Here is a 19402-nt window from a genome sequence, read left to right as displayed (position 1 = left end):
ATTTTAATAATAGTTTATAAGTTTTGTTATTGAATAAATCTTTCACCATTATAATTAACTTTTTGTATTGTTTTATATTTTCTCGAGTACTCGTATTAGTCGTATTATAGCACCACCTAGTTGTTAAATCGGTTTGCTATTGCCTGTGCCAATACTTGAGATTACCGAACGGACCCCAGGCTCCCATGAACCGTGGCAAAATGCTGGAATTACTTTTATTTAGGAAGATGATTCTAACAGTTGATGTGCAAACATATTTTAAGTCAAACACGCAAACACCATTAAGTGCCCAGGTGTCGGCGTGTGAAACGCCAAGTGTGTGCGCGCCCCATAAACTCTGTATTGTCCGTGGAATACAATCACGGGCGCAACTCGCTTTGTGACCTCAAATGATAATATACTAGTGGAAAGCAGAAAGCCATAGTCTATTCTTTTTTAGGGTTCCGTTACCCAAAATAATAGGACCCTATTACTAAGACTCCACTGTCCGTCTGCCCGTCTGTCCATCCGTCTGTCTGTCACCAGGCTGTATCTCGTGAACCGTGATAGCTAGATTAGCTAGACAGTTGAAATTTTCACAGATTATATATTTCTGTTGCCGCTATAATAGTAACAAAATAAATATTTAACTGGGGCTCCCATACAACAAACGTGATATTTTGCCGTTTTTGGCGTAATGGTACGGAACCCTTCGTGCGCGAATCCGACTCACACCTGGCCGGTTTAATTATACCTACGCACTTAGAGGATATAACCAAACGGAGACGCCATTTCTATAATTTTCGGTAGAGTCTGTGCGGAAAGAGAAGAGTCGTGGAATGATTTGGGCCCCATACATTCCACGACTCTTCTCTTTCCGCACAGACTCTACTTCCATTTTCGGCCTACGCATTATCGCATTAAAGTATCGGAAGAGGTTGAAGTATTTCGTAAACAAAACCTCTTTGATATTACAATTACGCGCCATAAATGCGATAAAATTGAATTAAAATCAACTGTCACGCGCGTTTATTCCAAAACAAAACAATTTGTTTCCAAATGACATTTGTCATCCAGCAAGAAAATTACACAAACCCAAAAGTTTTACCATTTTCACAATAATCAGTAAAAACATATTTAAGTACCCATAATTAATTGTGTGATGTTAAACATGAGGCTGTCGAAATTTGGATTTAATCTTTGTGCAAATTACAGTAAGTTTTGAATTTTTACAATTTAAGTAATCATCATTATCATCATATCAGCCTTTTATCGCCCAGTGCTGAGCATAGGCCTCTCTTCGAGTACGCCTCTTATCCCGGTCCTGAGCCAACCCCATCCAGAAGTGACCCGCAATCTTCCGAATGTCGTCCACCCAACGAGTCAATGGACGTCAGGTACTCATTTCGTCTGAAAGCGGCCACCATTCCGTCAACATTTTGGTCCACCTGCCATCACTCTGTCCGGCAACATGTCCCGCCCAGCTCCATTTAAGTTTGGTGATGACGTAAGGCGAAAACACACTTATCCCCACGTACGCAACGTAGGTATAATGCATTATGACAATCTGAGCCCTGAAAGTTGTATGCTTAGAACAATACTTGTCATGCGTTGCGTTGCGTATGACAAGTATGTTTCTAAGCATACAAATTTCAGGGTTCAGATGTCATAATGCATTGCATACGTTGCGTACGTGGGATAAGTGTGTTTTCGCCTTTATCCGACGTTTTGCACCTTGGTGCGGTCGGATCTCGACATACCTCACTCGGTCTTGAAGTGTGATGCCGTAAGTAATTTAAGTAGTAAAAAGTGGTAACATACGAAACCATGCTTTTTAATGCGTCTGAGATTTCTTAGCTAGTTATGAATGAAAAGCCTGGACAGGTTAAGGTTAGACTGAAACTTGTTTGGTTTTCCTTAAAACGTAAAACAAAGGAAAATCGACTCTATGTTCCAAAAAAACTGGTTTAAATTTCAATGGCTTAAACCGAGTATGGCGAGTATGGTGGGCAGGACCAGGCTAGCTCTGTACAGTCAGCAGCAGAAGTTGCTAAGCGGGCCAGGTGTTCAAAATGATCTTGACGCGACTTTATTGTTAAGAGAATAAGAGCGTGTCAAGGTGATTTTGAACACCTCGCCCGCTTAGCAACTTCTGCTGCTGACTGTACGTAGCTCTTTTTGCCCCCTTATTGCAATTGCCCTGGCCGATCTTACCACAAAATATCCTGGTGACTCGAAAGCTATTATATCAAGATCAAAGCCAGAAAAATTTTGTCTATGAAAGCTCAAAAAGGCCTATAGGTCAAAGCAAAGCGACTCCATTGTCGTTCTAGTTATCTTGTCTCTTAACAAGATTGTTTAAAGTTAACGTTCAACTACTTTTTATTCTGTCATTAGCCGAGATAATCGACTCTAAGGGCCACTCGCACTATTCACTAGCCCGGGGTTAACCTTTTAACCCTTTACCAGGCTGACATTTCAAAAATGACAATCGAATGTCAGTCTTACTCGTCTAAAATAGAATACATGTTTGAAGTGCAGTATATGGGAAATATATATCCCTTAGCCTGGTAAAGGGTTAAACCTGGAGTTACCCATTACCATTGCAAATTGACACTGGGTTAACAGTTTAACCGGTTAACCCCGGGCTACTGAGATGGTGCAAGTGGCGCTAAGTATTCATCTCTTCATCTGACAGCCCGGCACCGTCCGTTCCAAGCGCCGAGCCGCGAGATGACCATCCCGCCGCGCGACATCGAGGGCGAACTGCCCGAGCTCCGCGATCACAAGCCCAAGCCCAAGCGCCCCACCCACCCCGCCTACGCCTCCCCTAAGATCCAGCAGAAACCTGAAATCCCTAACCCTGACAAGGTAGTCCCCGAAGACAGCACTAAAAAGTTCGTCCCAATCCCAAAGCCGGACCTAGCGCGCTACATGACGTATTACGAGCTCCTGAAAGGTCTTACGCCTATTTTGCAGAAGTATGTGACGATGCTGCCAAAATTTTCTCAGTTTCAATTGCTTTGGAAGAAGTTCAGACACCCTTAGCTTGAGTTTACTGTTCAGATGATTTAAGTAAACATGTAAACGAATATAAAAAAATTACAAAAACTGAATTTTCTTGCAATGCAACTGAGATTCAAAGGTAAAATAATTGCATTATTTTTTTAAGAACGTAAGTTGGCCTGGTTTTTAAATTGTTTATTGTGTAGTCGCTATATATTGCGATGTTAAGAGTTTTATTACTTAGGTACAAATTGTGATGTGTCATCCGCTAGAGTGAAAATTTTCGTAGACCAAATGTTTTTTGATTTGCTTTATGACTGGTTGATTTTTTTTGAAGTGACTATGTAATCGCTTTTATACCATTATTTTGTAAAAATGTTGGTTTACGAAATAAATACGTTTCTGTTTATGAATGGTTTTTTCTTTCACTCTATCGCATGACTGTTTACATATAGGTAACCTCGTAAGGCCCACCATACAAAGTTTCCCTATTTTTAATTTGAACCTTGTTGTATAGGAGATTAGGGAGACTTTCGTTTGTTTTAGAAAACAATAAAACAAAAGTAATGATACCTTAACCCTTAAATGCATGATTTTTTCTTTTTGCCCGAAATTAATATATGTATCACATAATTGTTTGCCGCTTCTAGGAAAAATAGTAAAAAAAAATATACTTAACTTCGATTTTCACTGCGAAATCAGTGTTAGAAGTTGAATTGGCTGAATCATATTTATGTAAATATGTAATTTTCAGTAATAGATATATGAAATGTTTTACTACCATTAGAAAGGTACACTATTTGTGATATACCTATGATAAAGTTTTTAAATATAAAATAATTATAAACCCCCAAAACACCGTCCATATTCACATACTAAAAATTATCAACTTCTGGATTTTTCCAAGCTTTCCGACTTTCCGTCTTAAAACGAATGTAATTTTTATAAATTACAAATATTGCGTAATTTTAACCCTTATATCATCACCCTACTACTTGACGTTTGGTATAAAGGTGTGTTCAAGAACGTAAACCTTTTTTTTAATCTGTGAGCTGTCTAATGCTTTGTACACATTTGGCAACACTATGCATTTAAGGGTTAATGTAGTTTTTGAAAGATTCAAATTAGATTGAAACAAAGTGCAATGTGCCCAGGTATCAACCGATATAATCCACAAATCCCTGGCAGGGGGAAAGTAGTTGATACGTCAACAGCCGATCGTAATATCCGCCAGATCATGAAGTTCCTAGGCATACTTATCGGGAAACGTAAAATAATTGTCTCGTTCCCTGAGTCGACGAAGCCCTGGACAAAGAGAATTAAGTATTAGAGCCCTGGATAGTTTGCTCTTAGGGAATCTGAAGCAACTTAACGAACCTATCCTACCTATCTATTAGTTTAACCCTTTATAAGGCCCCAGTTATACAGATATGCTACGTGAAAGTTAAATACACTACCATGTTTGTAATGCACTGGGGAACACATCTACGGCAAAAAAAAAACGAAATTATTAAGAAAAACATGTGGTCAATATATGCACTCAGCCTGTTAGTGCACTTGAGTTTTCAGATGATCTGTTTCCAATACACCTATTCATTGACATTGACATAACAAACATAAGGTGCTCTGTACAGACTGGCGTTTAATTGACTACATACGATATTTCTATCAAAGAATTAGAAAGAGACTTCCGCTTGTAAATTGTGTTCCGTCAGGTCTACTTTCAATTGATAATAACGTGTATATTTTTAATAGTATAACGGAAACAATGACGATAGCTTGCTTCCCTTGACAGGCATAGTGCATAAATTGACCACATACTATAGATTAATTAATTACACTAAAATTAAATACTGACCGAAAAAGTATGAATGAGGAAAGAAAGCCTGATATATTCGCTATATAATACCATTATAGTTAAATAAAAAAGAGGATGTTCTTCTCCGTAAATGTTTATTAACTAAGTGGTTTCCAAATCGTCTCTGCCTTATAAAGGGTTAACCTTTTCGACGCCGTGTCAAACACAAAAGCTGTCACTCGGACGCCACGTCACCGAAGTGTCAAAACTGAAATTGAACTTTATGCATATGCACGTAGGTGTATGTTTCTCTGTGGTCTGTGACCGATTAATCGGTCTTTGGCGTTGGACCTGCGGTGCGGATATATCGGTCATTGGCATCCAAAAAGTTAAGTAGAGGAAACTTCCCTATTATGTTGGCGTGTCAGTCGTATTTTAGGCGAAGTAATAAATGGGTAAGCCAAGGTATAGTTAAATTATCGAGAAGATGGAATTGCAATTGTAGTGGTTGTATGCTGATAGTACAAGAAAATAGAAAATTCAAATATAGAATGCCTGTAAACAAACAATACTACTACATATGCAATTCCACGCTCTCGATGATACGACTATAGACAAGGTATACACGAAGAAAGTGCCAAAATATACAGTCAACTGTAAAAATATGGGAGTAGCCAACTTATTCAAAAATATGTCCCATAGTTATTAATTCGCTGACATAAGAGCTATGGGATATATTTTTGAGATGATTTGTGCACCCATATTTTTACAGTTGACTGTACACACTACCTTGATGTATGGGCAATAAGGTCGTGTATATATTTTTAGCACTTTGTCCGTACCGATATATTAATATCTTGACTGTACAGTACAATCAAATAGAAACTATACTTACTTGAAATTCCTTGAAATAATTGATTTATCCTTTATGTTGTAAAGTTAAATGTAAAGTAAGCATAGAGTGCAAATTCCATACATCAGTTTGGGTGCCAAAACGACGATTATTTTCATAGTGGATATCTAGCATCGAGTGGGTAGAAGAATCATCAGTACCGCTACTTGATACTAGATGTCTCAAGTGTCGCGAAAATTGTATTGAACAACAATTTACAACTAATATCACAAGCAGAAGGAGTTGAAAATAGAGTTCCGGTTAATCCGCTTATAATATTAGCTGAAAATTGTTGAGCATTAGACTTTAAGGTCGTCGCAACATCTATTGTCAAGTAGCAGAACTGATAATTTCGCTACTCTATATGTACTCTATGTAGTTTTTCCGCACAAAACTTTGTTTTATCTATGGTTGTACGCATCGATGAACAGAGCCCCATTCACACGAGAGCTTTTTCAACGCGCGTCAATAAAGCGCTTGAATCAGTCCACACGCTAAAATCGATTTAACGACCAGCCGAAAATCCAACAACGCTTGATAAAAAGCGCCACCGCTGTCATGTGAATAAATACACATACTGTATCCATTTGTGTCATTCAAACGCTTTTTTAACGCGCGTTGTAAAAGCGCCCGTGGGAATGGGTTCCTCATGGTCTAGCCAAGATGCCAATCGTTTGCGCCGTAGCGAGGCCCTCGCTCAAAGGAGTAGACAACTAGTCAACTAGTAACATCTCTCCCATTCAATATTTCCCTTCCTTCAGAAAGCACCTCCGGCGGTGCCCTTGACGGCCGCAGTTTCGCCTGCCGATAACCTGGGTCCACTCCACCAGCCACCACCACCGCCCCTGGGCTTGACTCGTCCTCTGGACCTGACACCACACCCGCCGACACAACCGGTTAGTGTCATTGTCAGGACTGGCCTTACGGGCAATAAGAATGGGGCCAGTACAGCGGTGTGACACCGCTACAACGCGATTGGTTGATGAGTTCGCATCACGCGCGAGATTGGTCGCAACTAGTTGAGTTAGGCTGCACGATTGGCTCGAATTCGTGAATGACACCGCTGAACTATGTTTAGTGCCCGTAAGGTCCTGAGATATATGTCAATGGTTAAGTGTTGTATCGAGTTTAAACACCGAAGCAAAATGCACATAAGGTACCTGCGCCAAGGAAGGCCCATCGTCTATTTTTCTTACGCTTAATATGAACTTGCCTACAGTTTTGTCTATGGTACAGTCACCATACGGGATTGTTATGCCATTTAGGGTTCTTGCTCAATTGAAAATTCTATAGCGTAAGTATTGAACAACTAATTTAGCTAGGAGGACCCTAAATGGCGTAAATCGCGCAGAGTTATGGTAGGTACAGTCACCAGCAATAATATGTTACACAACATAGGCCGCAAAAATATCTGACACCATCTTATTTATAGAGCCATAAGAGCGTGTCACATATTTTTGCGGCCTTCGAAGAGTAACATATTATTGCTGGTGACTGTACCTAATACTAGCGAACATGGACGCAAAATATGAACTCATTCACATTTATAAAAATACTTATAAAAATGTGAATGGGTTCAATGTTTACGATGGTACCTACTGTGCAACAATGATACTTTTATTTTGTTCTAAGGTACTACGTTTTTCTTTCTTTACACTTCTACATTTCCTAAAAACCTATAGTTCGTTTTTTAGCATTAGAAATAAGGTAAACAATCTTGATGTGTCTTTTTATAGAAAAACACGTTTTAAAAATAAGTCACGGCAAATATGTAACAATTATGAATCTAATACTATCATTTATATTCTTCTGCTTTCACAAGTAATAGTTACTGATTTTTAAAAAGCGTTTTTCAATTAAAATAAATGTCAAGAGCGCTTACCTTCTTTCTAATGCTAAAAAAAACGAAGTATAGTTTGAGACCTTCAGACTTTAGAATATAGAACCTAGACTAAGCCTGGCCAGGCTTGTGTCTGATATAATTTAATTTAAGCCTAAAAGCTATAGCGATGTAAATATAGGTTCCTGTATGTCTGAGTTATAGAGAAAATAATGAAGCTTAGAGTGATCACTCCATACATTAATAAAAACCCAACTTATAATAAATTTTAATAAGATATAGGCTTAATAAGTATTAAGTTTTAGGCAAGATTTAAACTTATTAATACGTTTTACCGTACGTCCTACAACTTACTATGTAGTTATTAAATTATTATTAAAGTAGGTAAGGAAACGTAAAGTAGATCCTCCCCCTTGCGTCGTATTCCTCAATATAGAGGGTCGTGATCTCCCTTTGTATCGCTTTCTCTCTTACGATCTTCCTCCATCTGTTTCTGTCTTTGGCGGTAAAGTAGATAATGATTCAAAATACATTGTTGTTACTACTACATTGTCGTCCTGGGTCCACAGATCCACAATAATCCAATGAAGTTCGAATACATGGCCGGAGAAGAACGTATAGACTTAGACCGTGAAATTCCCCTCTACAACTACGACAACGAGGATCTAACGCTCGGCCCCATGGGCCCCATGAACGTGACGGCGATAGACGCTGACTTCAACCCAACATCTGTACCAACAGTTCCCGTCGCTACAAATCCGAACATAACCGCTCAAGATTTCGAAGGTGTTCCTTTAACATCGGCTTCCAACCGCCCGGCTGTCACTGCGACAGGGGGTGTTCCCGATCAGAATTATCAATCAGTTCCGCAAGATGCAAACAAGTATCCTACAACACGACCGATTCTCCCACGCGATATCGAGGAACAAGCATCAGAGACACCTGTTGGTTCTCCTAGTATGGCAAATCCTAGCGATAGCCCATTCACTCGAACGCCTCCTCACAAAACTCCGTGGGAACGATCAATGTCTACCTTCGAGAGCTGCAGAATAGAGGATCCCGTTGAGCTGGAACCTGTTTTAGCTATTGCAGATCCTTTCAGCCGTGTGGCGTCCGGATTTGGGGATTTGTCGCCTACGTGTAGCTGGTCTGAGCCTCTGACGTCGGTGCTCGTGCCGTCTGAAGTCAGGTCGAGCAAGAAGGGCGGTGGAAAGGCAGCCGCGGCCGCAGCTGGTGAGAAGAAAGCGGCTCCAAGCAAAGGGCCGCCGAGAGCTGCAGGTGCTGGGGCTACTGGTAGGATCATAGCTGGTAAGTGTCACATATTTTATAGTTTGTTTATAAGAAGTACACGCATAGAGTATAAGTAAAGAAAGAGTGGTAGCTCCATACGTCAGTTTCTGAGGTCAAAAGAAGGAAAAAATGAAATATGAGTTTAAGTAAATTTCGCCATAAAAAATTTTTTTTGTTTGTTTTTTTTTTTTCCTTTTTTTTAATGTATTTGTACATAAAAAGGTTTTTTTTCTTCTTAAAACTTAGTTTTTGCAAAGTGTTACTTGTCACTTTTTGACATCTATCGATAAGGATATTTAGATTACGTCCCATAGTAGCAACATCGCCATCAATAAGGCGTTTTGCACTTTGTAACAATAAAAACTTGATTTTTTTAAATTGGTATTAAGTCTGAAACTAGGCGAATTTCAAAAAAGTTTATAGGACATTTTTGTCTCTAAATATGATCAGGAATACGCTGTTAAAATAAAAGTAATTAAGGCTCTTAAAATGTAAAAATGAGCGCTATCTCGCCAACAAACTATAATCGCAGTTTGGCGAGGAATTGTTAAGATAATTGTTGTGTACTTCATGAATTTTATGATAAATAAAATGTCTATACAGTGATCGGCGCTGTTGTGGATGTGCAGTTCGAGAAGGGTCTCCCGCTGATTCTGAACGCTCTTGAAGTACCCGGGAGAAGTTAGTATGAACCCCCTCTTAGCGCCACTTTAACCATTTCACTAAGCCGGGGTTAACCCGTTAAACCTACAGTTACCATGGTTACCTGTATAATTTGACACTGGGTTAACGGTTTAACCGCTCAACCCCGGGTTAGTGGGATGGTGCCAGTGGCCCTTTATAGGCAGAGATCGGACAAATTGGCGTCATTGCTCGCAATAATGTGGACATGACTCCAAAATTGATTAAATAATGAATCATTTAATTAATTTCTTACCGAGGTTTAATTTTGATTCCTAATCAATAAATAACACAAAGATTTCTTATAATGTAAATTTATTGAAGAAAATAATCAGAATGTTTTCCAAATTTTGTGTAAGTACTCATTGTTTTATATCAAAAATATATTTAAGTGCTATTTATTGACTAGGGAACAAAATTAAATCTCTGGTAAAAAATTGATTAAAACAATTGAATGATTAATTATTTAATGAAATTTGGAGTCATGTCCACATTATTGCGAGCAATGACAATCTCTGCTTATAGGTACCTTACTTACAATAGTACATTGTGCAACATGGGGCGTAAGTTGAATATTGCAAACGAGAGTAGATAGACTCGAGTTTGCAATATTATTACGCCCCGAGTTACACACAATGTTTTTCATCACACTTGCGATACAAAAATTAAGTATAAAGACAAACAACTGTTAACTATGGCACTAGAAACTTCATAACTCCCTAGGGAGAACGCTTTTTCTATAACTCCCGCTAAACCTGCGTGCAATTCCACATTTACTGAGCGAGTGTGATGAAAAAGAATTTACCACAAAATGCTTCAACGATTTCATAGAATATATTGTTAACAATTTAAAATCTTTCAACGCTCAATCTCTTCCGTTTCAAATCACTTCACACTACACACACACACGCACACGCACACGCACACGCACACGCACACGCTCACGCACACGCACACGCACACGCACACGCACACACACACACACACACACACACACACACACACACACACACACACACAAATGCGCGTTTTCCCAGAGATCTAGACCTAGCTAGATCGATTTTGCGCCCCCGAAAACTCCCATTTAGCAAATTTCATCGAAATCGTTAGAGCCGTTTCCGAGATCCCCGAAATAAACGCTAGTGTAAATGCACGTTAGTCATTAAGTATGTATAGTCAAATTTGCACGCCGTCGTAAGTCGGCAGAATTGTGCGGGACTAATATTTCGATGTAACATCTGTATTAACCATGATTCTAGCAAATAAATTACAAATTACTTACAATAAAAATCGTAAAACTGTTAGAAACCATTCTCATTCAAATATGACCGTGGTTGTGTGTACACCTTGCCAAAAAAGAGTAGAAGAAGTAAAAAGTGGCAACACTGTAGTGTCGTCCCGTTTTCTTATATAAATTGGTTTGAAAGGGACGACACTACAGTGTTGCCACTTTTTAATTTCTACTCTTTTTTGCCAAGCTTCAATTTGCTTTGTCACTTCCAGCCCCGCGACTCATCCTCGAAGTGTCTCAGCACCTGGGTGATAACGCGGTCCGGACCATCGCCATGGACGGTACCGAGGGCCTGGTCCGCGGGCAGGAGGTCATTGACACCGGCGCCCCGATCACCATTCCTGTGGGCGCTCCTACACTCGGACGAATTATTAATGTTATTGGGGAACCTATTGGTGAGTGACTACTAATATATCTCTAGGTACCTATATCAGTGGGGAGACACTCCTCACTTCGAGCAAACTCGGCTCCGCTCGGCTCAGCATAGCTCCGAGCAATTTGCTTTGTCACCTCCAGCCCCGCGACTCATCCTCGAAGTGTCTCAGCACCTGGGTGATAACGCGGTCCGGACCCTCGCCATGGACGGTACCGAGGGCCTGGTCCGCGGGCAGGAGGTCATTGACACCGGCGCCCCGATCACCATTCCTGTGGGCGCCCCTACACTTGGACGAATTATTAATGTCATTGGGGAACCTATTGGTGAGTGACTAATAAAATAATAATTGTGTCTCTAGGTACCTATATCAGTGGTGGGGAGACACTCCTCACTTCGGTCGGGCACACTCGGCTCCGCTCGGCTCAGCATTGCCCCGAGCAATTATTTTAGAGTTGGCGCCACTTGACGTCCTTTTGCGTGCACGACCACGACCACAGATAAGGTATAAGGTTTGTAACTGAATGACAAACCGAACGCGAGTGTAAACGCAAGCGCGCGCCCCGCGGTTTTTCTAGACCCACCAAATGAATCTACCACCTCGTTTTGTTTTAAAAGTAAATATTGAAATACTGGAGTTGGTCTCAAAAGTGATAAACAACCCCTGTTTTCTCTCCCCAATATAAGTTTGGCCAGTAGCCGTATGACGTGTACTCTGATCTCTCTCTTTGCCTAGCCACATCCCATTTCATTGCGGTCGGCTCTCCTCGTCAATCTTCGCCATAATCTTCGGTTCTGGGTCGTCGTGTCATTAATTTGGGCTCTCATAATAATTTAGGTGTGTACTCTGATAATCTGACAAAAATATGCTAATATAATTGCATAATTGAGTGGTTTTCCACTCTCCACAATTTTAGCAATATTGGACTTAAAGGTCTCAACCAAAGAGAATACATAGTATAGAGGGGTCCTGTCATAGTAAATTTTGTAGTCACAGCAAATTTACTGCCATCTATCGACACACGACTAAAACTCAAAATGACAACGTATAAAATTATCAAAAAAATGTATATACATATGGATAAATGATTTTATTATTTTTATATCATTTTGATCTATGTAAATTCACTGATATCTATGTGTTAAAATTGTTAAATATGAAACGGTGTCGTCACGCCATCTAGCCGAGCATAGGCTAAAGGTGTGTGCGCCATCTATCCGAGAATGACTTTTTCTTGATTACCGAGGTATTTTTTTCCTTAGACTTTATTCATCTTATACGAAGTTACATATGTATTTTGTCTCATAAAATCGCTCCGCAGCACCGTTAGTCGCCGGGTTGTCAGGGGGAGTAAATTATGTATGTTTAATTCCCCGTTTATCACAAAAATCTTCAAGACCAGGCCAGGGTGTTTTTCTATATTGTAGTGTGTGCCTTACCCTCACATATACAGTGTTAGAGTATATAAGGCTGCACATGTATCATTTGACGCGCATTATACTGATATCATAGCAAGCAGTTGTTTGTATTTACGTCCCACCTCACATGGCGACCCTGCCAGTGCAGCCTTGTGCTGCACTGGCGGCGCGCCGCGCCGGCCAGTGAAGGTCGAGCCAGAGAAGATCGTTCGAAAATTAATATGTGACCTTCTTTAATTGATTTTTTAAATCAACACCAAATTAAGAAAGTGCTAGAACAGTTATAAATAGACTATGTGAACAACATTACAAAAACATTAGTGGAGTGACTCAAAGAAGTGAACTTTTAAAATACTTAGATATTATCATAATAACGATTTAAATAAAAGAACGTGATTCACGACTTTAATTACGTACCTACAAATTGGAACTAAGACTGGACTTACATTAAAAACGGACGGTGAAAAAATAATGGACAGTGATTATAAACGATTTGGGATAGTATGCAGCCGGGAGTTGTCGGTGTCCCTGGACTAGGACGGCGAGCCCGGGGCAGGAGGTACGATACGAGTACGGCGGCAACAGCGCAAACAGAGAGGTGCTTGACGTGAAATAATTGGCTAGGTTACGATTATAAGAAAATTATAATAAATGATTGTTGGTACGTAGGTATATAATATTTTTAGAATTTTATTTCTTTGTAGGTAAACTTTTGAACTAAATAATTGTTTTAATTGTGATACTTGAAAAATTAACTAGTGTAGGTACTTTATTGAGTGTCAATTTTAATTTAAAAATTTATAGCCAATATAATAAGTAATTAATATTAAGGGTATCGTTATATCCGCTTAAAGTTATAGAACTTTAATATGGTTAAAAGGACGGTTAGTTGAAAATAAACATTTATATTTCTCACTTTTATAAATAGTTTTTTTTTTGTGATCTAATTTTATATACATTTAAACACAGTGTTTTGCCAGCCATATGTACATGTTTTTTTTTATTTTTTTATTTATATTATCGTGTTATTTATAACGTGCCTAAAAGACTAAAAGATATATACTATCATTCGTTGTAAATCAGTATACGAGTATTAGGTGTAAAATACAAATATAGCGCGGCGTTGCGAAAGCGTTCCCGTAAACGGTTTGGTATGCAGATTGCAGAGGGTATGTTATTACATCTCAAATTTCAGTCACAGGTGTCTTAAAATGAATCATTGTGCACAGTTTTAGATTATTTAAGTTTTATCAATTTTGTCATAATGATACTTATTAATTGCTAGCAGAGACCACACCGATTTTTAACCATTACATAGATTTGGTATTTTAGTATACAAATGTTTTTGATCGTATTTAAGATTTTTAAAAAAGGTTTTGTGTACCAGACTTATACATGTGTTATTATTTATAATAACGTGGATGTGACATATTATTCAAGGAGTGACTAGATTAGTTAATAATACAAGAACTATACACCAATTACATAGCTACTTATGAAGAATGAGTTAATAGTTAAATAGCGAAATCGTAGAGTTTGTGTAGACCAGTTTTTATAGATATGGGCATGATACTGTAAAGATTAACGATGGTTTTCAAGGATCGCAAGTTTTAATAATGTATAGGTATAAGTAATTGAATGTTTATGGAAGTTTCAGAAAGGTGTTGAATGTGAAATAATGGATAGCTTGGTCTTGGATTGTTTAATTGAAAAGAAAATAGTTTGTTGTTGAGAAAGTACGTTAGTAAAGTGGTTGGGAAAACTGAAACGGATAAGTTTTTCAAAGGACGATTAGCCTGATCAACTAAGAGTTGCTGAAATTCTTATTTGTTGACGTTTTCATTGATGTGAGTTAAGTGATTGCATTTGAGTGTTGTTATTTTTTGTTTGTTGTTGAGTGAAAAAAAATGAAAGTAAATAATTGACAAATAAAAATGCCTATCGCATCTTCGGTGGCCCGAGAGGCGGCCTTGAGCGATACGGTATAGCAAGGGTACGCCAGGATACAAGGCAGGCACGGAATCCTTGGATGTCTGACCATGATTCGGTCGAGTATCAATTGTGGAGACTCCTTGGACACATGGAAGGTTATAATGTAAGGATGTGTTAAAAGAACTGCCTGAATGTGAATATAAATATATTATGTATGTGTGCGCGCGCAAAAATAAGATATCCTTGTATCCTGAGCAAATAACTAAATGTATATTAAGGTCGGCCGACCACGTGAATAAAAGCGTTGTGTACCCTTGCCAAAAGTGATGCATATAAAATGCCCACTTCAAGTGTTTATAAAAAAAATACTGTAAGTAGTAAAGTGACGTCTTAAATAAATATATAAAAAAAAATGGATAGACTTGCAAGTCATACGTATATACGGATATATCATATAATAAACTCGAGTATTGACTAATTTTTTAATTATGACGAAGAACAACTAAGGATGTACGTAGGTACCTACCGAACGATGAAACATTAATGTAGACGGACGCATTTAACAAGTAAACGATAACTGTATAGATAAATATACAGGGATTGGAATTTTGGATATGTACCTATATTCTGTAAACATTAAAATTATTGTTAATTGTCTATTTAGTATTTACCTACCTATTAAGTAACTTTAACTTTTGTGTGTTTTTCTTTTAATGTTAAAACTAAATTCGAGATGACTCGAGCCTATTGGTTCGTTTTTAAATGTATTTTAGGTAGTAAGTTTCTTAGTTAGAAATAATTATAATTTTTGAAAGATGCATAGTTATATACCTAAAATGTATCCCGTACATGCAGAATTTATTTTTTAACTCGAGGTCAATATCTACATTCCAGGGTCAATATCTTAATTTTTTTATATTATAAATTGAAAAATGTACCAAAATGTATTTCAAAGAAATGTGTTGAAATTATTAATAGCTAAGTACTTAATGCATCTTTTAAACCTAACGAATTTAATGTGTTTTTCTTAATGAGGTTAAGTATTTTATTTTTAAAATGTGTATTACCTATTTTATTACCTTTTTGTTTGCTTTCTTTTCTTATATAAAATTATTTTTTATAAAAAAAAATAGAGTATCGTTTTTCTGTTTTAAGTACAGTAATCTATTTTTTTTCTCCAGGAGGGAAGGTGTAGTGTGTGCCTTACCCTCACATATACAGTGTTAGAGTATATAAGGCTGCACATGTATCATTTGACGCGCATTATACTGATATCATAGCAAGCAGTTGTTTGTATTTACGTCCCACCTCACAATATCAGACGTGTCTGTTCCATGAAATAACCAGTGATCGGACAAATCCATCAAAAATCATTTATATCTCAAAATAGGACAAGATTTATTAAACTGATATTATGTACACAGTATCTTTATAAAATTTCCAGATTATACTCATAAACTGCAGTTCAAAATTGTTAAAAGATATGTAATCATGTTCCATTATTCCATACAATATTTATTTTTGCGATAAATTGTCCGAACTCTGGAAATAACAATACTTTTACAGACCTCGAGTGAATACCGTATTGTTACAGATGAGCGAGGTCCCATAGATACGGACGAGTTCGCGCCCATTCACGCGGACGCCCCGCCCTTCGTGGAGATGTCAGTTGAACAGGAGATCCTCGCCACCGGCATTAAGGTCGTCGATCTACTGGCGCCTTACGTCAAAGGTAATCATCATCATAGAGACTGATGTGTTCGCGCCCATTACACGCGGACGCCCCGGTCGCCCCGCCCTTCGTGGAGATGTCAGTTGAACAGGAGATCCTCGCCACCGGCATTAAGGTCGTCGACCTACTGGCGCCATACGTCAAGGTAATCACCATCATAGAGACTGATGTGTTAGCGCCCATTACACGCGGACGCCCCGGTCGCCCCGCCCTTCGTGGAGATGTCAGTTGAACAGGAAATCCTCGCCACATTAGGGTCGTCGATCTACTGGCGCCTTACGTCAAAGGTGATCCTGCGCATCATGTCGCATTTTTATCGCTGGTCACCATGCCTGTCACGTTCTGACAAGTGTGTAAGTGGGAAAGTGACAGGCGATAAAAATGGAACCAGGCTGCGCCCTCTGATCATGATCATTATATATACGGGTCTTGGCCCTCCTGAATGCTCTTCTCGTGTCAGCACTTTCTCAGTGGTTCGAGGGGCGAGGGGTGGGTCGCGTGCACCCGAGCTGGATACATCGCCATTTTATAGTAAGTCAAGTGTATGTCTTGGGCATTTCTTTAAAAGTTTGTGACAACCCTACTGTGATCTGTGCATGTCGGCGTTTACGCAAATATCAAAGGTGTCGGTCCACTGTTACCTTTACACTGTGGCACCTGTGTGTGACTTGCTCATTGTGCGAACCTTTCCGGCGTGATGATGGGCTGAGTGTGGGGAACGCTTAAGACTTTGTGAGACGTTTAATCCAAAAGTCTACTTGTTTTCTTCAAAGGATTCATCATCATCTTCCTCGCGTTGTTCCGGCATTTTGCCACGGCGCATGGGAGCCCGGGGCCCGCTTGACAACTAATCCCAACTAATCCAATTGGCGTAGGCACTAGTTTTTACGATAGCGTATGCCATCTGACCTTCCAACCCAGAGGGTAAACTAGGCCTTATTGGGATTAGACCGGTTTACTCGCGATGTTTTCCTTCACCGAAAAGCGACTGGTAAATATCAAATGATATTTCGTACATAAATTCCTAAAAACTCATTGGTGCGAGCCAGGGTTCGAACCCGCGACCTCCAGATTGAAAGTCGCGCGCTCTTACCGCTAGGCTACCAGCGCTCCTTCTTACCGCTTCTTTCTTCAAAGGATTATGCAACCAATTCCTAAACGCTTATGACCTAAAATAGCTTTAACATTTACTTCAACTTAGATTCGCTTATGCTCACAAACTGGGTATAGTACTGTCAAGTGTCAATATTGCAGAGCAGTTTAAACACTAGGGCATTTGAGTACTCTATTGATTTCTGCTGTTGTAGTATTTCTAAGAGACTGGGAATTACTTATTCGTGATTTATGAATATTAACGAAACGTCGTAACGATTCGCGCAATAATTGTAGGCTACTTCTTGTACCTGAACCCCCACAAGGTGGACTGACGACCTGGTAAAGGTCGCGGGAGTCCGCTGGATGCGGGTGGCGCAAGACCGGTCATTGTGGCACTTTTTGGGGGGGGCCTATGTCCAGCAGTGGACGTCCTCTGGCTGATATGATGATGATGATGATTTCTTGAACCTATCACAGGTGGAAAAATCGGTCTGTTCGGCGGCGCCGGTGTCGGCAAGACGGTGCTCATCATGGAACTTATCAACAACGTGGCCAAGGCGCATGGTGGCTTCTCTGTGAGCAAATCTTTCCGATAAAATACGACGAAAAACAATAGGGGATATTACTGCAATGTTCTGCCGCCAGAGTGCAGCACTACCGACTCTAGTAAATTCATAGACTAACTTATACATACTGTGCCTTAAACTGTTTTTTGACAAGTTTTCACAGACAATAAAATATGACATTGATGCACCAAGGCGGGTTGTTAACAAAGGCCTACCGGTAAACGCGAAAATCGAAATTTAGTTATCTGCCTCTTTATCGCTCGAATATGCAAGAGTGATAGAGAGATTAGATAACAAAATTTCCATGTGATTGACGTGACGTGTGATGTGGCAATGTGGTTTGTTTACTGTATGTCCCACAAAGGTGCCACCTACGCATAGCTTTGCCTAATATTCCCTATTATGCACTACATCTGTATATATTTTAAGTTGATGTTTTCAACAAGATGACATTGATGACACGTTACTAAATGGCCGGCTACTGTCATTACGTGCGTTGTGTGCGTCGCAGCCATTAATCTAGTATATACCACAGAATAAATAATAGTATTAAGGTACAGAAGACTCACTCTCTAACAAAACGCGTCTGTTACGATCAGCACAGATATGGCCGCTAGGTGGCGATAGCGCCACGCGCGGCTTAATTATGGCTAGCCACCAAAATTGGTGTGGAACGGATGTACTTTTAGCTACCTGTTGCAAAGCGACGAAATCGCGGCGTGAGCCACGCCTGTATATACTTAACTGGATCAGGCATGAGGGATGGGGGGAGATGACCGAACGGGATAGTCTTATGTATCTTGTAGGAGTAGCAGCGAAAGCGCTATTACTGTTTCTCCTTGTCACGGTCAGGCGTGGCTCACTCCGCGATTTCGTTGCGTCGCAACACGGTAGCTACATTGTACATCCGTCCCACACCAATTTTGGTGGCTAGCCATAGGCCACGCGTGGCGCTTGCGCCACCTAGCGGTCATATCTGCCATAACAGTAACAGACGCGTTTTGTTAGAGAGAGAATCTTTTGTAGTACTATTATTTATTCTGTGTCACAGTCTCAAATTTTTTTATTCCGACCGTAAATTTAGTATGTATTATGGTGGGCAACAAATAAATTCGACCAATCAGTGTCGCATTGCGTACGTTTTGTCCCTCACGGAGGCACGCGTATAGCACTTTTTTAAGGTCCCTGTACATATTGGGCCAACGCTGGCCAGTCTAAGGGACGCAACCATGCGGTAGAATGAGATAGCAATATCAGTTGCTCCGTCTAACGCATAAATGCGTCCCTTAGACTGGCCCACGCTGGCCCAATATATACAGAGGCCTTTAGGATCCTACTTCTATGGTCGCAGCGGTGTTTATTGATTGTCACGTGTCGGCAGGTGTTCGCCGGTGTGGGGGAGCGCACCCGAGAGGGCAACGACCTCTACAACGAGATGAAAGTGGGCGGGGTCATCAAGGAAGACTACAAGACGTCGAAGGTATAACAAGTGTAACACATACAATATA

At 39.7% G+C, this 19402-nt stretch overlaps 1 protein-coding gene across 1 annotated transcript in view; it reads left to right on the top strand.

Annotated features, from left to right (window-relative positions):
* Window positions 1-1033: 1033 nt before the first annotated feature.
* Window positions 1034-19402, top strand: part of LOC134803442 (ATP synthase subunit beta, mitochondrial-like) — a 30052-nt gene continuing 11683 nt past the window's right edge. Inside the window, exons 1-9 of the mRNA XM_063776260.1 lie at window positions 1034-1193; window positions 2678-2850; window positions 6437-6571; window positions 8085-8823; window positions 9409-9486; window positions 10990-11172; window positions 16096-16233; window positions 17806-17903; window positions 19276-19374. Coding sequence (XP_063632330.1) covers window positions 1142-1193; window positions 2678-2850; window positions 6437-6571; window positions 8085-8823; window positions 9409-9486; window positions 10990-11172; window positions 16096-16233; window positions 17806-17903; window positions 19276-19374 — 1695 coding nt within the window. The 5' untranslated portion in view covers window positions 1034-1141. The remainder of the gene's footprint in view (window positions 1194-2677; window positions 2851-6436; window positions 6572-8084; window positions 8824-9408; window positions 9487-10989; window positions 11173-16095; window positions 16234-17805; window positions 17904-19275; window positions 19375-19402) is intronic.

This window comes from Cydia splendana, chromosome 26 (genome assembly GCF_910591565.1).
Source record: "Cydia splendana chromosome 26, ilCydSple1.2, whole genome shotgun sequence".
In the NCBI taxonomy this organism is placed as follows: domain Eukaryota; kingdom Metazoa; phylum Arthropoda; class Insecta; order Lepidoptera; family Tortricidae; genus Cydia; species Cydia splendana.
The sequence above is the reverse complement of the archived record's forward strand: the minus strand, read 5'-3'. Positions and strand labels throughout refer to the sequence as shown.